Here is a 20,785-nt window from a genome sequence, read left to right as displayed (position 1 = left end):
AACTACATTTCCTTTAGAGGGTTCTATCACAGATAAAAAGACTCAGGATGATCGTGTATATTCAGTTTTATTTGCTTTTCTGTATCAGGCTTGCTGGTCTCTCGTGTTCTTTCCTTGGTGGCCTCAAGTGTTACTATGGATCTAAGCGTCCTCCTGGGCAGGATGCCATTGGATTCAGGAAGATGTTCAGTTGGAGGCAATGACCTGAAGGAAAAGTCGATATGCCCACAGTAAGCAACTTCTGCCCACCTCCCTTCTGTTTTCTTCCAGGACTCCTGGTTGAGTGTGGCCCTGTACTGGGTTTCTGGGGGAATTGGGAGATGGGTGGGGAGGAAGGAGATTTCAGTCGTGTCGGGACAATTCACTGTTACAGGCACATACCCAGCACTTAATGGCAAGGGCAGGCCTGGAAACGGTTGTTAATGAAAGTTCATGCCACAAGACTCCAGAGTGTGTTTGAAAGTTGGAGGGCATAGGTGGGATGGTGGTGAAGCTCTACCATTAGGTCGCTGTGTAGGTAAAGTCTCACCTAACCATCAGGCATTGTCTAGAGTGGTAAAACGTCTTGCTGAAGGGTAGAGCAACTTCTCATATTGTGCTCAGAAAGAACGCCTGGGAGTCAGTGACCCTTCCATTGCCCAGTGGCCTGGGGGCCCTAGCTGCAGCCATTTTTCTCTTGGCTTTGACGTAGGTCAGCACTGATACGTGCCTGGTTAAGGTCTGCTGTTGTCACCATCTTGACTTAAGTGATAAACACTTTGGTGAAGCCTGGTGGTTGTGTGGAGGGGAACCCAGGACGGCAGCATTATCGAGGGAAAGTGCACCACGGAGGCAAGGGAGAGGAGTAAATGAATATGGTGAGGAAAATGATGGGCTCCCCTGGCCAGCTTCTGCTGCCCGACCCAGCCAGGGCAGGGATCTTCAGGTGACCCTGTTTCAACCCATCATGTGCAAAGACTCACTTTGTTCATCCAGGAGATGTAAGCAGAGACCCGTGTGAAGACTGTGGGCTTCCTGGAGACATTACAGCCCAGGCTGGACACAAAGCTGGTCACTCCATGGACAGTGTACTTGCCGTTCACCGAGCAATGGAGGGGGCCCCCAGAATCACCCTGCAGGGAGGAGAAGGAAGGGCCTAAAATTCCATTTAAAAAAAAAAATATTTATTTATTTATTTATTTGACACAGAGAGAGAGAGAGATCACAAATAGGCAGAGAGGCAGGCAGAGTGAGAGGAGGAAGCAGGCTCCCTGCTGAGCAGAGAGCCCGATGTGGGACTTGATCCCGGGACCCTGAGATCATGACCTGAGCCGAAGGCAGTGGCTTAACCCACTGAGCCACCCAGGCGCCCCTAAAACTCCATTTTTAAATCTCTGAACCTTTGCTCTGATTCAAATCCCTCCTTCCTTCACATCTCCACAATGCAGATGAAATCTCTTCTTCCTTGCAGAACAACCGTAGTAGCTCTTCCTTTCTTTTGCTGCCCTCATGTCATGTTCTGCCTTGTAGTTTGGTTTCATAATTTGTTTCTACCTGCCACGTCTATCTATGAACTTCTTGAGACAGGAATTGTGTCTTACTGACACATTTCCTCTCCACAAGTCTAGCATAGAACTTTGAACATCGAAAGCTCAATAGCTTTTATTGACTTACATTGAACCTGGGGGGGTGTAGAGTGTTGTAATGATTTTTCATCCCCAGCATTTAGACCAATGGTTCTCATTAGACTTAGTGATTAGACGCAGGGTGGGTAGTCAACACATTAAACTAAACTGGGGTAGGGGAAAAAAACACTGGGGTAAAGAGGAATGAAAGTGACGTATTGGGTAGTGGTTACATGCTCAGGCTTAGAATCAGAGAAAATTGGGTTGATAGAGTATGACCTTGACACTCTCCTCCTTATTCAGCTCCCAGGCTGCCGGTTCTATAATTCCAGACAGAGTGCTCGCTTCGGCAGCACATATGTAATTCCAGACAGAAAATGGAAAGATATTTCTCTGGAAAATCTGACCAGCATACAAAGGAATACCAGACGATACTGCCATTGGAGGTCCCCTGCCGCAGTGGCCTCACTAGATCACTCAACAGACCAGTTTACCATGGATGAATCCCACTGAAGTCTCAGAGCTACTGATCAGCTTTTTAGTACTCTCACTCTGAAATTAAGAGCAGATGGTGAAGAAGTACCAAGCATCTGAAGAAAGCCTCTAATGTACCAATGAAGTTCAAAATAAAGAGTTAAAGAAATAAAAAAATGAAGGCAACCAAGATTTGCAGGTAAAAGGAAACAAGCAGTAAAAAACCATGATTAATATTGCATCCATGATACAAGAACAGCTTGCTAGTAAATTGAACATTCAGAAAACACAGCGTTTGGGAATTATTACTGTGATCATAGAAATGAAAGATCAGAAGGCTTGGAAGAAGGTGCCTGGGTGGCTCAGTGGGGTAAGCCACTGCCTTCAGCTTGGGTCATGGTCTCAGGGTCCTGGAATCAAGTCCCGCATGGGCCTCTCTGCTCAGCAGGGAGCCTGCTTCCCCTGCCCCCTCTCTCTGCCTGCCTCTCTGCCTACTTGTGATCTCTGTCAAATAAAATCTTTAAAAGAAGAAGAAGAAGAAGGAGGAGGAGGAGGAGGAGGAGGAGGAGGCGGCTTGGAAGATAAAGTAGAGCAAACAAAATATAGAGAGACCAGGAAAATAAGAGGACTATCTTAGGAGGTAAGTAGGTGAATAACAGAAATTCTAGAGAGACTACAACAATGGAGGGGAGGAAATCATCATCCAATTAATATTTTCAGGACCAAAGTTCTGGAGCTTCTAAAATGAGAAAACCCACCAAGTCTCTTTCACAATGAATGCAAATAAACCCACACCAAGACACAAAACACTGAGGTCAAGAGGATAATATAGGTCACTTACAAACTAGTGGACAGTGTAGGGCTGAGTTAGCGGTAAGTGGAGTATATGTTATGCAAATTAAAAAGACAGATATTAACTCCAGGGAAAACCAAGTTCTGCAGGAAATGAAAAGTAATTTTAGAACATAATATGGATGAGAGGTCAGGCATGAAAAAAGAGGTAATTTTGCCATTTGCAAGGACATGGATGGACCTAGAGGGACCTATGCTCAGTGAAACAAGTCAGAGAAAGATACATTGTGATCTCTCTTCTATGTGAAATCTAAACATAAAACAAAACCAGCTCATAGGTACAGAGGACAGACTGGTGGTAGCCAGAGGTGGAGCGGTGGGGGTGGGGGAAGAAATGCAAAAAAAAAACCCCAAACTGCTTCCATTTTTCATGAACTCACTGAAGGATTTGCAACATCAAATAGTGTTTAAGACAAGAAAGAGAAATAGAGGAAAACATGCCTACGGACCCATAATAAAACATATACTTGGGTGTGCCAAGCATGTTTCTGGAAGAACAGAGACAGCTAAGAGCTTCTATTGACTCCATGAAGATATATATAATTCACTTATAAGGTGCTTTTGATCATAAAGCACTCTTCCAGAATGTTCCAACTATTAAAAAATGACAGCAGGCCCAAAATAAAGTCACTTATGCCAAGCTCTACCGAGACTTAATACCTAACCCAACTGTAGCTTCAGCTTCTCCCAGAAATGTGACCTTTAACCAGCCAACCTGGAATTTCTCAGTCAGCACTGGGAGGTAATCTGATAGACCTCTTAGGAGGGCAACCTTGCCTAAAACAAGGCATTCTTTGCTAATAATTTCCTTTTTCCATTCTCTCTTTGCCTTTAACACCCTTTTCTTTCCTATAGCTTAATTAACTTCCTTTCTATTTTCTAGATGAGATGCTATCTGACTCATGAATCATTGAAGCCACTTTGATCTCTAAATTTATTCAGCTGAATTTTTGTTACGTAACAGATTTGCTGGCAGAGACCAGACCAAAGGATACTTCTGACAGCACCGGGGATACCAAGAAACAGGTGTGGGTGGCATTTTGCGAACACTGAATTTACAGTCTTTCTTGCCATTTCCAAGGGCCATGGGTAAGTCCTCTTATTAGTTCCATTATAATAAACTCCCATCAGATCTTTTTTAAAAATGGGCATTTTAAAGTCTTTTATCATTTATGGAGTTACTGTTTTACTCAGATGATTTTACAAAAGCCTCTTGCATGTGTGTGTGGTTTTTTTTTTTTAAGATTTTATTTATTTGACAGGCAAAGATCACAAGTAGGCAGAGATGCAGGCAGAGTGAGGGGGGGGGGGAAGCAGGCTCCCTGCTGAGCAGAGAGCCCAATGCGGGGCTTGATCCCAGGACCCTGAGATCATGACCTGAGATGAAGACAGAGGCTTTAACTCACTGAGCCACCCAGGTGCCCTGCAGATGTGTTTTATCTTCAGAGAAATTCATGGAAAAGAATCTGGCAAGTACTCTATAGAGTTCAGATTTCTGATACTTTCAGATCAAGCAACTGAAATGGCTGAAAATTTCCAGGACTGATGGAAGAAATGGATTCAAGTAGGACGAATATTAATTTCATGGGCCTGTGTGAATTGAGGTGGATAATTATAATTTGTCTGATTTCTTGTTTAAAACATGGCTGGTTCTCCAATGTTTTGTTTTTTCCAGATTTTAGGAAACATTTTCTTCTTCTCTCTTCAGCTATCAACAATTTGTGAGCTATATCTTTGGAACCAAGATAAAACATTTGCTTTTTCTCCCTACCTGATCTCTCCAGAGTTCAAAAACTCTCGAGTATTCTTTTTGTGACAATATATAGTTGACCCCTGAACAACATGGGGGTTAGGGACACTGACCGCCTCTCCCTGCATAATTAAAAATGCCCTTGTAACTTTTTACTCCTCGAAAATGTAACTCCTCGAAAATGTAACTAGGGTGGCTCAGTGGGTTAAACAGCTGCCTTCAGCTCAGGCCATGATCCTAGGCTCTGGGTTTGAGTCCTGCATGGGGCTCCCTGCTCAGGGGGAGCTTGCTTCTCCTTCTCCCTCTGCTGCTTCCCCTGTTTGTGCCCTCTTTCTCTCTCTCTCCTTGACAAATAAATAAATAAAACTTAAAAAAAAAACAAGAGAGAGAAAATGTAACTATTAGTTGCCTACCACTGACCAAAAGCCTTACTGATAATATAAATAGTCAATTAACACATATCTTATTTTATATGTGTTCTATACTGTATTCTTATAGTAAAGTAACCTAGATAAAAGAAAATGTTATTTAAAATTCATAAGGAAGAGAACACACTCTTATTGTTCTCTATTTTTACAGAAAAAGATCCCCATATAAGTGGACTCACACAGTTCAAACCCATGTTGTTCCGGGGGAACTGCAGTTAGTTATTTACAGCCATTCAGTGAGAATCTGATCTCCTTGTATAACAAGACGCATTGGAAACACTGGTTATGTTACGAAAGCTCTGATTAGAATATCGTATTTGAGAAAGTTGTGCATAGACTCGGATATGACCAGACAGTTTCAAGGAACTAAGGTTGACTTTACAGACCCAATAAAGCCTCGTGGAAAGACTGACCTGGTACTTTGCTTACAAGGTTCCAGCAAAGCAGTCTTAAAAAGACCTTACAACGAAACTAATAGTATACTGTCTGTTAATTAACTAGATCCAAATAAAGTTAAAATAAAGATTTTTAAAAAGACCTTATGTGGTCAATCACTATTCTTGCTGCACATGTATAAAGAATCAGGCAAAGTTTAAGGCAAATAAATTAGTTTTACTATAAAAAATGAAGGTAATTGTAGAGAGAAGAAATTATGTTTACACTTTCATGTGTATTAGATTCTAATCCCGATCGTTGTCTTTGAGGTTCTATTATATGCCCATAAATTGGACTGGATCCCGAATTCTTCTAGTTTCCTAAAAAATCTGGCTATGACTCTTCAAACTAACACTTCGAATTTTCTCTCACTCTTCTAATTTAGAATCAATAAGAACAAAGACTGCCCTTGAATCTCCTTGGAAGGGAGGACACCAGGTCCTCCTCACCACCCAGAGGGCAGCCAGACTCCAGGGACTTAAATTTGGAGAGAAGGCCCCACCTGGTAGCTGGACCCACATAAATGTTAGAGACCTCCCAGTCAAAGTGACCAGGGACAGAGTAGCTGACATCGCAGTAGACTGCTTCCTCCCAAGCTGCCAGATGAAGTCTTCATACTTTAACAAAATAGGAAGCCTTTTCTTCTTCCTTTTCTTTCCTTTTCTCTGGTGCTGGCCTGGAAAGCTAACACCATCATCCACATTTCCTGGGTCATGGACAAGGTGTGGAGGCGGGTAATGCCTGGAACTTAGAATAACCTTTTACTAAGAGGCTAAGAAAGGACCTAACTGTACCCTGGCTTGAATGGGCAAATGCAACAATCCCTGGGAATGCCTCTACCTAACAGGGGCACCTGCTCAAGGAGTGGTTTGTGCCCTGAGAGAATTTGTCTTTATCCATGGTTGCTATCACCCTCTCTGGGTCTACAAAGGACTAGATAGCTGGTACACAGCCAGGAAGTGCCTTTTAGGCTATCCAAGTGTGCCAGCCACTCTCCACAGATGAGCAGCTCCCCTGGATTTACATCATTGAGTTGGAGGAAGAACTGAGTTAGAAAGGAGTCATTGATATTCATAACGTGGATTCACTTCCTTCGATAGGGCCCACCCCTCCCTGGGTAGGAGCAGAGGTACATCAGAATCTGATCAGAAACCTTTCCTTAACTCTGGAAGATATGGTAGAATCCAGTGCCAAGACAAGAGCTCTGCCACCAAGATCCTTAGACAGACTCCGGCCAATGCTGTTCTCAATGGTAGGGTAGTCCTTAATTATACTTAACTGAGCAAGGTGATGTCCATGCTATGGTCAACACCAGTGCTGGACCTGCATTAACACTTCTGGAGGAGTTGAGACTCACTCACATAAGATCACCGAGCAAGCCACTTGGCTTGAAAAGGTGTCTCCTACGGTGGGGTCTCTCTTAGACTTCTTTGATTTTGATTGGTTTGGGTGTTGCAGACCAGGGCTCCAAAGTGCATTCCAAACATCAGGAATTAATCCTGCTTAGAGTAATCATCATAGTCTCCCTGGTCCATTGTTACCCTCTCAACAGCTCCAAATGCACGTTCACAGCCACTGACCACCTAGCAAAGGATTGCCCCAAACCAGAAACACCAAAAAAGGAATGAAGAGAATGAGCAATGTAAAGACCGTGAATCTGATGTCACGTGGCCTGTGATTATCATAGAGGTTAAGCCAAAAAACCCTCCTGACCTGTGAATAGCACAAAAAGGATCAACAAAATTTCACAAAAGAAGCTGTGAGAACGTTAGAGCAGGAGCTGAGAGAGGCGCTAATGCCTTATGTTTCCATTGGACCTCAAAGTTAAGCTGAGAATCTGATCAAAAGTGAGGGATGTTTTTTTTAAAGGAGAAGCAAGCTTTTTTGTTTGTTTGTTTTTGTTTTTGTTTTTGTAAGATTTACTTATTTCAGAGAGAGAGAGAAAATCTCAAGTGGACACAGGTGGGGCTTGATCCCCTGACTTCAAGATCACAACCATGATATCATGATCTGAGTCTAAACCAAGTCACTCAACTGACTGTCCCACACAGGAGCCCCTCTTCCACCCAAATTCTAGGAGGGGTTTGAGAATATCTCCGGACTAGAGGAATGGAAGGTAATTAAATTGTCTGTAATACTATTGTCTTAGGCTAATTGAACTAAAAAGAAACACTGGCCCTCGAGAGCTGGAAGGAGTGGCTGAGGATTTGAGGGTAGAAGGAAGAGCTGGGAAAGAGCTCAGTGGGAATGAATGGAATGACTTGAGGTGAGAAGGGCTCGGTGAACCCCGCCTGAGATGAAGGGCTGGGACCCAGCAGTCTGAAAACCCAGAAGACACGGTCTTGGAAAAACTGCAGTGGGAAAGGCCTTGGATACCCAACTGCTTCAGAGAATTGTCAAATTGGAACCACTGTCAGAAGAAAAGTATTCTGCTTTGTTGGAGTTCCAGACGCTGAGGGAGCAGAGGGAAAGTGAATTAATCCAGAAAGGTTAAACCTTAGGGTAAAGGGGGAAGCTAGCCAGTAGGGGCCTAGCAGAGACTGCCTTGTGTATCAGGCTCTGTGTGTAGGGCTCCCACCATGCAGGAGACTGGGCAAACTGGGAGGAGCTGGTCGCCTTGCTTCCATGGTTCTAAGTGCTCACCAGAAATCTTTGCTCATTTGATTCTACCATTTCAGTCAGCCTGCCAGCCTCCTGCTGGCTTCTCTTCTTCCACCCAGCACAGACCTTGCCTTTGGTCTGCATTCTTGTCCTTTGGCTCTGGTTAAGGCAGGAAAGCCCAGCTCTGGGATTAACCCACTCCCTGCAACTGAGTCTCGAGTCAAAGGGAGTGAATCCTATACTCAGTCATTGCATGGTCTCCAACCTCACCCTATCAGGAACATCTCGGAGGATCATTGTCCCACTTGTTTTAATTAATCCAGACCATACAACACTTGTTCTTTCATTCTCAGCGTTCAAACTGACTCCTAGTTTATAAGTAAATGGAAAAAGCAATGCAGAACACCCGCCGTCCTCCAGCCACCCAGCTTACACGCTCTTTCAGATCGTGCACATTTTGGTACTTTGCTGACTCCCTTCCTGCTCCGGCTGCACCTGACCCTTGGTTCCATCTCTCCTCCTCTGGGATCTTGTGCCATCCACTCCTTCCTCTCTCTGACCCTACAAGATCCTTTCCTCTCTCCCTATTAACCCACTCAGTGGTACTACAGTCACCCGCTTTGTGACCGGGCATCCTCCTGAAAGCTACCAGATATTTTTTGGTCCCTTTGTTTCATCCAAGATTCTTGAAAGGGATTCTCCATTCCTTAGTTTCTCATTGCCTCTTCCATTTCTTACCTTTAGTAAAGCTTCTCCCCCTCGTCTCTCTTGACACTGTTCTTGCCACAGTTACTGGTGACCCACCAACTGCCCAAGTGGGCCCTTCCAGTTATCTCCTGTGACTCCTGGATGCACTGTATACTGTGTAGGACACATCAGTATTTCCCGAGATTCTGGAAAACCCTTATGATCTCTAATCCCTTTCTAGTTTTATGGGTTCTCTGTCCTCCACCTACCCCTGAAACGCTCAAGTATTCATGTTATCACAGTTCTTTCCTCAACTCACTGTTCTTTTCTCATTCTACAAATTCTTGGGGTGCTTGGGTGGCTCAGTCATTAGGCATCTGTCTTTGGCTTGGGTCATGATCCTGGGGTTCTGGGATTGAGTCCTCCATGGGACTCCCTGCTCAGCAGGAAGCCTGCTTCTCCCTCTCCCACTCCCCTTGCTGTGTCTCTGTCAAATTAATAAATAAAACCTTTAAAAAAAAAAATTCTCCCCTGTGGGATGGGGGTGGGTTGGGATCCAGGGGTGGATCTTGCCTGCTGTATCTCTAGTCTGGCTCTCCCCGAAAGTTCTACTTCCTTATATCTAATTACTCACTGGGTAATTATACCTGAATGTCCCACTGGGATTTTAGAATAAACTTGTTAGAACCAAATTCATCACCTTCTACGTTCTATAAACCTTCTCTCAATGGAGGTAGCAAAACACTTCCCAGGTCACTTAAACCAGATGCGTAAAAGTCATTCCAGATCCTACTTCTTTCTGCTTTCTCTCTGCTGCCCTAGTTCAAGCCCTCAAATCTATTGCCTAGATAATTACAACAGTCTCCTAACCTGTCTCTTGGTCAACCTCACCTTCTTTCAAGCAAGCTTACTTTGTCATCAGATGATGCCTCTAAAAGGCAAATCTGATCACTCTATTCTCCTGTTCATAACTCTTGTGTGGTTTCTCAGGCTAAGAGATAAAGTTCATGAGCCTAAGCATATGATGGAGGTTCAGGGCAGGCTGCCCCCAAATATACCACTTTGGGATATTGGTTATTTTGAATTATTTAAGAACAGACAGCATAAGAAGGATATTCTAACCCCACTTTGTTCCTCTGAAAGCAGAAAATAAACATGCCATGTGAAAGGTATCCTTCTTGTAAGGAGACATCTTTACCACCGGAGAAGGGTATTTAGGGCTGTATAACAAACGCTATTGCCTCACTCTGTTGCTCCTTCACTCATTTACCCCAAGCCCGAACTTCTTTGTCATGTCAATTCTTCACAAATTTATTTCTTTGTCTAAAAGGTCTTTGCCTTTGAGTGTCATATTTTTATGAGCTTCTGCATGTATGAAATTAAATCTGTTTTTCTCATGTTAATCTGTCTTACACCAATTTAATTATTAGATGAGCCAAAGAACCTAGAAGGGAAGAAGGGAAAAATTTTCTTCCCCTGCACATGGCCCTTGCAGCCCTAAGTCAAGAGGCTCCTACTGGCCTCTAGCATCATCTCCTGACATTCTCTGATAGGTTAATAGTTTATGTTCTAGCCCAGACATCAGCAAACTTTTTCTATAAAGGGCCAAATAATAAGTATTTTAGATTTTGCAGACTATGGAGTCTCTGTTGCAACTATCCAACTCTATGAAAGGAGCCATGGACAATATACAAGTAAGCAAGTATGGCTGTATTCTTTCCAACTTAATGCTTTTTCATGAACATTGGAATTTTATATTTTTCATATGTCATGACATTTTTTTAAAAAGATTTTATTTACTTATTTGACAGAGATATAAACAGAGCACAAACAGGCAGAGCAGCAGGCAGAGGGAAAGGGAGACGCTGGCTCTCTGCTGAGCAGGGAGCCCGATGTGGGGCTCAATCCCAGGACTCTGGGATTGTGACCTGAGCCAAAGGCAGAGGCTTAATGGACTGAGCCACCCATTTTGATTTAAGTTTTAAATCTTTTTAAAATTTATTTCCAACCATTTAAAAATGTAAAAATCAGGGTGCCTGGGTGGCTCAGTCTGTCAAGCAGCCACTCTTGGTTTGGGCTCAGGTCGTGATCTCAGGGTGGTAAGATCAAGCACCACTTCTTGCTCCTCACTGAGCTTAGAATCAGCTTGAGATTCTCTTTCCTTCTGCTGCTCCTCCCATTTGAGCTCTCTATTTCTCTCTCTCAAAATAAATAAACAAATCTTAAAAAACAACTTAAGAAATGTAAAAATCATTCTTAGCTCATAGACTGTAGAGAAACAGGCAGCAGGATTTGGAAGTTTGTGGGCTCTGACCTCTGCTCTAGCTGTAGGGAACGCCCTGTAATTCTGTAAGAGTTCTAGGTGGTTTCTTGGCCCAGGCCCTCATTCCTGTTGGTCTTTCTGAATAGCTTTTCCCCTATTGCCTGGCTTTCTCCCACATAAGCATCAGAACTCCCTTACAGATTCCAAGTCTTTTTTTACCCCAAAAGGTACAAGTAAGTCCCTATCTTTGAGTCTCTTATATTGCCCTCTGCATTTTTTTTTTAAATCACACTTACCCACATTGTTTGACAATGTCCTATCACATGCCTGCTACTGCCCTTCCTCCACTAAACCCTCAGTTTGAGTCATCTTTGTATCCCTCACACTTAGCACTGTGGCTGGCACTTAATAGGAAATCAAGAACATTTGTTGAACCGCATTAAGAAATCTGTAAGATGGTATATTGCTGACTGACCCTGTCTAAATAGAAGAGTCTAAGTATTATATATATAAATGATTATGACACTATTTTCTGCACTTTCTCCTGCCATAGTAACCTGTCTGTCCTCCTCGAAATACTACTGAGGTAAAGGCGTGGTGATGGAGATCTGGGGTTGACGGTAAGAGAGCTTCCTCACACACAGTTGCAATGACCACTCTGGGGCTGTGAAAAGTCTAGGCGGTTGACAGCTTCTGAGGACCACACACATACACCAACACACAGATGCTGGGCCACCCACCAGGAAGGTCAGGGCATCAGGCATGATGACTTCTAGGGTTCCTTTCAACTCTGAGATTCTGTGAGACTAGAGTTCCTAGCACAGACTCATTCTCCCTCAGACGCCAGAGTGGCAAGTCTGGTCCACATGTGGCGGTGGGAGTAGGTGTGGAAAAGGGCATGAGGAAATGGTGGGGGATGGGAGGCGGAGAGGGGAGGGACCTCGTGTGGTTTTTCTGACATTTCCAGCATGTATTCACCTGGCATCCAGAGCGAACTCCGTCTCCTCCCGCGCACACCATGGTTTTCTTCACGGTGGAGCCCCAGTAGGAGGAGCTGGAGCAGGTGGCGTAGTCCACAGTGGGCAGGTAAGCCTGCTGCAGGCTCTGTGCCAGCTGCCCATTGGCTGAACAGGACACACAGAGTTGGAGGTCAGCCCCACACGCTCTCCAGGGGGAGAACCCTTCCGTACCCTGCCCAACCATCCCAAGCTCTGATGGAAGCTGAACTCAGGGCAAGCTCCTTCTCTCTGTGCCTCCCATGCCATGGTTCCTCCCCCATCCCTTCTTTCTGTGGAAGCTACAGGCCCCTCCCTGCAGGGGTCATCCTCGTCATTGTTCCCCAGCTCCAGACCACTAACCTCCAATCTCCTACTCCTGCTTTAAAAAAGGAGAAAAAAAAGGGGTGCCTGAGTGGCTCAGTTGTTAAGCGTCTGCCTTCTGCTCAGTTTCTGATTCCCAGGGTCCTGGATTCAAACTCCACATGAGGCTCCCTTCTCCCTCTCCCACTCCCCCTGCTTGTGTTCCCTCTCTTGTTGTGTCTCTCTCTGTCAAATAAATAAAATCTTTAAAAAAAAAAAAATTAAAGCGACCAAAATGGTCTTATTTGTGGATGACTCTCCTGCTTTCACCTTGCATAGCCAACCGTACTAAGCAGAACTGGGACTGTACACCCTTATTTTCATTTCACAAGAACTTGGTGCAGTTTTCCTTTATCTGGCTCTTTTGACTTTCCAAAGCCTTGGCACCTACATTATTTCTTTGTATCCTTATAGCAACCCCTTCCTTTTACAGATCAGGAGGCTGAACCACAACAACATTAAGTCAAGTAAGAGCAGCTGCATTAGAAGCCTCTCTCTCTCTCTCTTAGCTCCAGGTTCTCCCAGTAGACTAGTCACCTCTATTCCAGAGCTCAAACGCTGCGCATGGCTGACAGACTTCAGTCAGGCCTAATGGCTCTGCCCTTCTTGACCATCTCTGCTCATAGCCCTCCTGCCTTTCCATGTTGTCTGGGTGGCATTCCCTACCAGAAATCTTCCCATGGTGATCAGAAGAGAGCTGAGGCCTCTTCTGCCTTCACTTCTCTGGACCTCCAGCTACCTCTGGTTTACTGACTCCAACCCACAGCCCAGTGACTATCTATGGTGGTAGCAGATGGTGTAATGACCACCAAAATGGGAGCCAGGATACCTGGCCCCAGCTAACTAGTTACTAACTAGTCATGTGATCTTACACAAGGTTTTTACTTTTGTTGGGCCTTAGTTTCCTCATGTATAAAATGAGAGGCGGGGTGGTTCAGTTGGTTAAGCATCGACTCTTGATTTCCATTCAGGTTGTAATCTCAGGAGCCTGAGATTGAGCCCCATGATGGGGCTCCGTGCTCAGTGGGGAGTCTGCTTGAGACTTTTTAGCTCTCCCTCTGCCCCCCACAACATGCTCCCTTGTGTGCGCTCTCTCAAATAAATAAAATCTTTTAAAATAAAATAAAATTAAATGAGAGGCAGATACAAAATATTCTCTGAGGCAAGGTTTTTTTGTTGTTGCTATTTTTTAGTTATCAGTCTATGTGACTTGACCATTCTGTGGTCTGTTCTTAGCTTGATTTCATGGACCAGTTATTTTATCTCTGGTTCCTTGATTCTGGCTATAAACACCTAGGACCACTGAAAAATGTGCCCAGAAGCTCTGCTACCTACTCAAGACCCATGAGGTAGATGGTGCCCGTGCAGGTGACTTACTCTTGGTCCTGCCCCAGCCTGTGATGTAGCAGGGGCTGTTGTTGGCCAGGACGGTTCCCTCCGGTGGCAGAACACCCAGCTGGACGTAGCTGTTGAGGGTAACTTTCTGGGCCAGGCGCAGCAGGGCAATGTCATAACTGTGGGAACAAAGGAGCCAGCTCAGCCTTTCTTCAGGTCAGAATAGGGGCTGGCCCTCACTAAGCTTTTGTGTCCCCACAGAGTCAGAAACAGCTATAGAGGCACCTGGGTGGCTCAGTTGCTTAAGCATCTATCTTCAGCTCAGTCATGATCCTGGGGTCCTGGCATCAAGTCCTGCATCAGGCTCCCTGCTCAGCGAGGAATCTGCTTCTCCCTCTGCCCCTCCCCCACATTTGTGCTTGCTTTCTCAAATAAATAAATAAATAAAATCTTAAAAAAAAAAAAAAAAGAACAATTTTGGGCCACCTGGGTGGCTCAGTTCTTTAAATGTCCAACTCTTGATTTTGGATTAGGTCATGATCTCACAGTTGTGAGATCAAGCCCCACATGGGGCTCTGTGCTCAGTGGGGAGTCTGCTTGAGATTTTCTCTTCCTCTCTTTCCCCTACTCGTGATCTCAATCTCTCTAAATAAATAAATCAAATGAATAACTTTTTAAAGGTAAAAAAGGAAAAGAAGAACGATTTTGAAGGAGGAAGAGACTGACTTGCTGGGGCTCAAACCCCCACAGGAGGATATTCCTTGTTTAACAGCAGCACCTGCTGGTGAGGTCTTGGTGTTGTAGTCTAGCTGGGACCTCTGCAACCCAGGGGAGTGGAGCTTACATCTTTCAGTTATGAAGGGGGGATCAGAAAGGAGCAGAGTGGTATGATCTTGGTAGCAGAGAAGAATTCTCAAAGAAGAAAGATGAGGAGCGTCTGGGTGGCTCAGTCGTTAAGTGGATGCCTTCAGCTCAGGTCTTGATCCCAGGATCCTGGGATCAAGTCCCACATCGGGCTCCCTGCTCAGTGGGGAGCCTGCTTCTCCCTCTCTCTCCACTGATCCTTCTGCTTCTGCTCTCTCACTAGAGCGCTCTCTCTCTCTCTCTTAACTAAATAAATAAAATCTTAAAATAAAAGTTCCCAAGCCTTCTAAAATCCAAATTCTCAGAATCCTTCTGAATGAACCTGAGGGACGCCCAGACCCTGTTGCTGGCCAATTAGCCCGAGGCCAGCCCAACCTTGGCCCTACCCGGCAGCCACATTATTGCTGTTCCAGGATGGATGTACCACGATCTTCTGCACACTCACAGGCTGCTCCGTGCCGTCGTTCTGGTTCAGGTTGTGTTCTCCAGCCACCACGCGGAAGGTCATTGCTCTGGAGTGACAGAAGAGAAGGAAACCCTGAGGGATCCAGGGGGCTCTTTCCCCTCAGAGAGAAGCTGGGAAACCATCTCTCATCCTATCTTTAGTACAGGAAGCCATCTTAACTGGCCCAGGCAGAGGACAGACAAAGACCCTAGAAGATGAGGAAGTAATAAGCTCTCTCCTTTTCTAATTTACTAACTTGGGGGCAGTGACAAAAACTACCATCAACTTCATTGCCCAGTTTAATGAAGCTAAAATTCACAGACTGAAAATCTCATAACCTGGGAGAGGGGTGATGGGCACAGATGATCTAATGGCTCTCAGCCCACAGAGGGATTTGAGGGAGGTTACAAACCAATAGTTCTTAAAGCATGACCCCTGGACCAGCAGCATCAGTATAACTTGGAAACTTGTTAGAAATGCCAATTATCAGGTTCAGTTTGAACCCACTAAGGCAGAAGCTCTGCCGGGCAGGACCCAGCAATCTGTGCCTTCTGGGTGATTCTGATTCATGCTCAGATTTGAAAACAATGGCTCAAGACAAATATGGGTGGGGGGAGAGATTACCAGCCAGATGTTGACCAGGCATTGAGATATTCACCTACTTAATCCTCCCAATAACTCTTAAGAAGTAGGTATTTTTACCCCGTGTTAGAAGTAAGAAAATGAGGGGCGCCCGGGTGGCTCAGTGGGTTGGGCCGCTGCCTTCGGCTCGGGTCATGATCTCATGGTCCTGGGATCGAGTCCCGCATCGGGCTCTCTGCTCAGCAGGGAGCCTGCTTCCCTCTCTCTCTCTCTCTCTCTCTACCTGCCTCTCCATCTGCTAGTGATTTCTCTCTGTCAAATAAATAAAAAAAACCTTTAAAAAAAAAAAAAAAGAAGTAAGAAAATGAAAGCTTAGAAAAGCTAAGCAAGCCATCCAAGGTCACAAAGGTGGAAGAAGGTGGACTGGGATTTGAACTTAGGCTTGCCTGATGCCAAAAATCTTTCCTTTTCATTATATCCTACAGCCTCCCTGCAGGCCCCCAACACTCCATTAGAGTACTGCCCCGAGTGCTAAAAGACACATATTCCTCCAGAAAGGCCAGACTTCTCCGCTTCCAAGGGCTCAGCAGAGCTGGGTTTTGTTTTTCTCACCTGTCCACGCAGTGAGCAGCCGTCATCACCCAGTTCTGTTTGATGAGGGTCCCTCCACAGGTGTGGTACCATCTGCCCCCAGACAGGTACTGGAGGGAAATCTAGAAGGGGAGGGGAGAAAAGAGGAAGAGGGTGGTGTTTCTTAAAAGGCTCTGCCCCAGGGGTGCCTGGGTGGTTCAGTGGTTTCAGCCTCTGCCTTCAGCTCAGGTCATGATCTCAGGGTCCTGGGATCAAGCCCCGAATCGGGCTCCCTGCTCAGTGGGGAGCCTGCTTCTCCCTCTTTCTCTGCCTGCCTCTGTGCCTACTTGTGATCTCTCTCTCTCTGTGTCAAATAAATAAAAAACAAAACAAAAAAAAGGCTCTGCCCCAAACAACCTGTTACACTTCCTTCAATTCCTGCCATCCTTCAAAATCTTCTCCAACTTTGTGGGCTAGAGCTGGCCAGTGGGTTTCATTGGTCCTGTCCATTGCTACTGATCTGTTGCTGGAGGCTCCCTGGGGTGATGGTGAGAAGGAGTGTGCAGATGGCCTTGGGATCAGCAGCAAAGAGTGCTCCATTGTTGGGTGATGCTTGCTTTGTCCGTGGGCAGGGGGAGGAAAGACACACAAATCTTGTATTTGACATCCCTAACCTGGGTTGTTGCAAAGGGCCATGAACTCGGTCGTTACCTTCATTTCCTCTTGGTAGGAAATGTGGCCATGGGATTGCTCCATCATCTAACCCTCTGGCTCAGGTCTCCAGAGCCCCCTCCAAGGTCTCCCAGACATAACCTGTCCCCATCTCTCAGGGAATACTCAGAAGGACCGTTGGAAAACTCACATTGTCTTCAGCAGCTCCCATATTCCAAAACAACCCTACTTCTGAAAATTGGGCTCCAAACTGTCGTGAACTGAATTTCATTCTTTCTTTCTTTCTTTTTTTTTTTTTTTTTTAAGATTCTATTCATTTATTTGACAGGCAGAGGTCACAAGTAGGCAGAGAGGCATGCAGATAGAGAGGGGGAAGCAGGCTTCCCGCTGAGCAGAGAGCTGAGTTATGGGAGCTCCTTTTGAAGCAGAGGCAGAGGCTTAAACCACTGAGCCACCCAGGCGCCCCCTGAATTTCATTCTAAGTGTTGTGATTCCTCTGAAAGTGTGGCCCTTTCCCAGTTAATGTGCTAGGTTTACACATTTAGAATTGCTTAAATCAAAGCCCTGTTACAAAACCAGAAACTCTAAATAGCCAAATAAGCAGCATGCTCCCCTCGGAGGTGGGGGCATGCATGAAGGCAGAGGTGCACGGTGTGGCATGGTGTGCGTGTGCATGTGTGCGTGTGCGCATGTGTGAAGAGTCCGGGGTTTGCGTTTCACGCCAAGTCTTACGAGTGTGTGTGGTGTCTCCAGGAACGTAAACGTGGTTTGTGTTCGGGTGTGTGCCTGGGGAAGGGAGTGGGGCTGGAGTTCACATCCTCTCCTCCAAGCCCTTCGCCTGCCTTCCCCACCTGTGCCTGGTCCCCTTCACCTAAATCTGCAAGCCAGAGGGTTGGCAAGCTTGTTGATACTGAGGAGCTTCTTGTGGATAAGGACGTTCACAAACACACATGTACCTGCCCACAGGCAACTCTTGTTTTGTTAGAAGCCGGGGGCTGTGAAGGAACACCTACCTGGGAGGGCCAGGAATTCCTCCGGGCCTCAGTCCCTCCAACTACCCGGGCATTGGTTTCTGGAAAGTCCTGGGTGCTGTGTCCTTTGTGGGGCAGAAGAAAAGTGAGTGATGACTAAGCATGGGGTCAGCTCAGGGTGGGGGGCAGGGAGGCAGTGTGCTTTGTCTGTGAATTCACAGTTCCTCCCTAGCAAATGAGGGCCCCCACTGAGAGTTATGGGAGCTCCTTTTGAAACCAGGGGAATCTGAACGACTTCTGCTTCCCCAGGTGTCCCCAGAGCTCTGGTAGCCAGTGAAGGACGAATCTCACATCCCTAGGCTAGGGCCCAGAGGCTCCCTGTGGTCTCAGCCTTGCTTGGGGTCATCCTATGGCCTGAGGTCACCTCCCACCTCTACCCACACACACAGTGCTTTGGCAGCATTCTCCAAGGGGCAAGGGCAGCAGTGAACATCCCAGCCAGGCATCTGCTCAGGGTGTCTTCCTGTCAGTGGGGGTGGTGAGAAAGCCCAGGCCCCGGAAAGGGACTTATCTGCTTCATGGTTCAAGATCCGGGCAACCAGAGGGTTCTGCATGGCGAGTGACCCTGACTGTCCCTCTCACATGGGCTCCAGGAGGGGGGAGGGGAAAGTTTCTGCTAGACTCATGGAGTGTTCCATCCCGCTCAGGGATGGAGAACGAGACTGGACTTAAGGATAGCTTTTGACCCTCCTGCTCAAATCCTCCTCCTTCTAGAACTCAGGCCAGATGACCCACTTACCATAAAGGACCAGGGTGGTGAAGACCAGGAAGCGGAGCATGTCGCCGGCTGAGTGGACCACTGACTCCTTGCCAGGAGCCAAGCCCTCTTTAATATTCCTCTTATCAGCAGCTTTGCAGACCTTGCTGCCAGCCTGCTGGGCTGCCGCTGGAAGGCGGGAAAAATCACAGGTGACATGGAAATACAATACGATTTGCAAGTGAACTAATTTATCTGTTGTTCAAAGACAGAACAAGGTCGGCTGAGAGCTAAGTTAATCATCTGCCTTCAGTTGAAAGGCATCCAATAAACTGTTTTTCAGAAATCGGAGGGGGAGCCAGGACCGGCCTTGCCCGCAGGGTGCTCCCCTTTGGGTCTGTCCCTGCCTTCTGCCTTCCTTGTCCTCAGTGGCACTGTAAGTGCAGACATCCGTTTTGTGTAGGAGGAGTTGGAGGCAAGGGTCTGTCGGTGTGGACTGTGGAGGAGGGAAGCGTGTTTAGCAAGCTCCCCCTGCCCAAGCAGGGAGGTGGGACACGCCCCCACGACACCTATGGGCATAAAGGCAGGGAGCTAAAGCAGGGTAGACGCCCCTGGAGAGCATTCTGGTGGAGGAAGGTGTTAAGAAACAGGTTTGGGGAGACTCCGTGGAAAGCCACAAAGAGAGCTCCCAGAGAAGGAGAGCGTGAGACAGGTTAGAAGGGGGGCTTGCAGCATAGGGAGATATTTGAGGGATGTGAGCACAGAGGGCAGAGGGAACAGGTGAGAGCCAGGCGTGTGATGCAGAAGAGGAAGGGCTCTGTCCATCAAAGTCAGGAGGGGAGGAAGGAAGGAGGCGCAGGGTGCTCTGCCAGGGGGCAGGGGCAGAGGACTTTGGGTTGGGAGGCCCCAGAGGGAAGGCTATGAGTGGGGTTCTGATTTAGGCAGAGAGAAGCCAGGAAGCCTGCAAAGAGGCAGGAAAGTCACCTGGTTCACCTGAAGGTCTTTGTGGCCTAGATGCTTTCCAGAATTCAAACTTCTTTCTTTCGTTCCCTTCCTCTCTCCCTCCTTCCTTTCTTCCTTTCTCTCTCTTTCTTCTTCCTTTTTCTTCCCTTCCTCTTTCTCTCTATGATTTTATTTATTTATGAGAGAGAGAGAGAGAGAGATGAGCAGGGGGAGGGGAAGAGGAAGAGAGAGAGAATCCCAAGCAGACTCTCGATGAGCTTGGAGCCAGACATGGGGCTCAATCTTACCATCCTAAGATCAGGACCTGAGCCAAAATCAGGAGTCAGATGCTGAACCATCTGAGCCACCCAGATGCCCCTGGAATTCAAGTTTTGTGCCTGCAGGTGCAGAAGAGGCCTGAATTGTTGGAAGGAGTTCTGTTCTCTATGTCACTGAGGTGTTCAGGGCAATCACATTATGGCGCTTGGGTCACATGAAGGGCCCCCTTTCCAGTCCCACCCCCAGCATTCTAACAGAAGTAGGTGGGGAAGAAGACTGAGCTTGGGTAGGGGACCAGGGCCTCTTTGTCCATCCTCCCCCCACCTCCCTGCCTGCTCTGGACTTAAGGAGACAGCTTTCGCCCCAGGAGTAGGAGCCCACCTAAAGCATACTCCATATTCACTCCAAAGTGAGCTCTAGGGGCAGGGCCCATGTCTCACCCACTGCACACCCTTGGCCTAGCTCAGAGGAGCACAATTTGTATTTGCATAAAAACCAAACTCTTTAGGAGGGCACTTAAGGCCCTCACAGCCTTGCCTGAACTTCGTGCCCAGCCTCATCTCCCCTGCTGGTCTTTTATTATTACTTTTTAAATTTATTTATTTAACAGACAGAGGTCACAAATAGGCCCAGAGGCAGGCAGAGAGAGAGGAGGCAGAGAGAGAGGAGGAAGCAGGCTCCTCGCTGAGCAGAGAGCCAGATTCCGGGCTCAATCCCAGGACCCCGAGATCATGACCTGAGCATAAGGCAGAGGCTTTAACCCACTGAGCCACCCAGGGGCCCCTGGTTTGACTCTTCTGTTCTCACTCTCAGGGTTAGATGTAGACAGTGGTTTGGATCTGCATTTCAAGGCACTGCGTTTCTTCTAACTCTGCAATTCTAATTATAGAAATGCATCCTTTTGAAATAAACACTA

The 20,785-nt window shown here is 46.5% G+C and overlaps 1 protein-coding gene and 1 long non-coding RNA gene across 5 annotated transcripts; one reads left to right on the top strand and one right to left on the bottom strand.

Annotated features, from left to right (window-relative positions):
• Positions 1–56: 56 nt before the first annotated feature.
• Positions 57–18,852, bottom strand: CELA1 (chymotrypsin like elastase 1). Its single transcript, XM_059185315.1, has 8 exons — positions 18,691–18,852; positions 17,934–18,016; positions 16,291–16,391; positions 15,038–15,163; positions 13,830–13,966; positions 12,073–12,218; positions 963–1,112; positions 57–204 (listed from the first exon to the last, which is right to left on the bottom strand). Exons 1-8 carry the CDS (start codon positions 18,728–18,730, stop codon positions 187–189), a joined length of 801 nt encoding a protein of 266 aa, XP_059041298.1. The 5' UTR covers positions 18,731–18,852; the 3' UTR covers positions 57–186.
• Positions 3,594–14,205, top strand: LOC131838756 (uncharacterized). 4 transcript variants are annotated; one of them, XR_009356691.1, is made up of 4 exons: positions 3,594–3,672; positions 3,895–4,019; positions 11,648–11,714; positions 12,062–12,180. It is a non-coding gene; the product is annotated as an uncharacterized LOC131838756 (long non-coding RNA). The 4 variants fall into 4 exon arrangements; XR_009356692.1 differs by lacking the exon at positions 3,594–3,672 and adding an exon at positions 7,693–7,809 and having other exon boundaries at positions 3,695–4,019; XR_009356694.1 differs by lacking the exon at positions 3,594–3,672 and adding an exon at positions 14,049–14,205 and having other exon boundaries at positions 3,696–4,019.
• Positions 18,853–20,785: the final 1,933 nt, after the last annotated feature.

Source organism: Mustela lutreola, chromosome 8 (genome assembly GCF_030435805.1).
Source record: "Mustela lutreola isolate mMusLut2 chromosome 8, mMusLut2.pri, whole genome shotgun sequence".
NCBI lineage: Eukaryota > Metazoa > Chordata > Mammalia > Carnivora > Mustelidae > Mustela > Mustela lutreola.
This window is presented reverse-complemented; position numbering and strand designations above follow the sequence as displayed.

Excerpts from the sequence above, each read along its gene's own strand:
- CELA1 (XM_059185315.1), bottom strand. The coding sequence starts at position 18,730 with ATGCTCCGCTTCCTGGTCTTCACCACCCTGGTCCTTTATG. Across the intron at positions 18,017-18,690 it reads CACCACCCTGGTCCTTTATG|GACACAGCACCCAGGACTTT; the intron begins GTAAGTGGGTCA and ends TGCCCCACAAAG. Across the intron at positions 1,113-12,072 it reads GAGTTCGCTCTGGATGCCAG|GGTGATTCTGGGGGCCCCCT; the intron begins GTGAATACATGC and ends TCCTCCCTGCAG.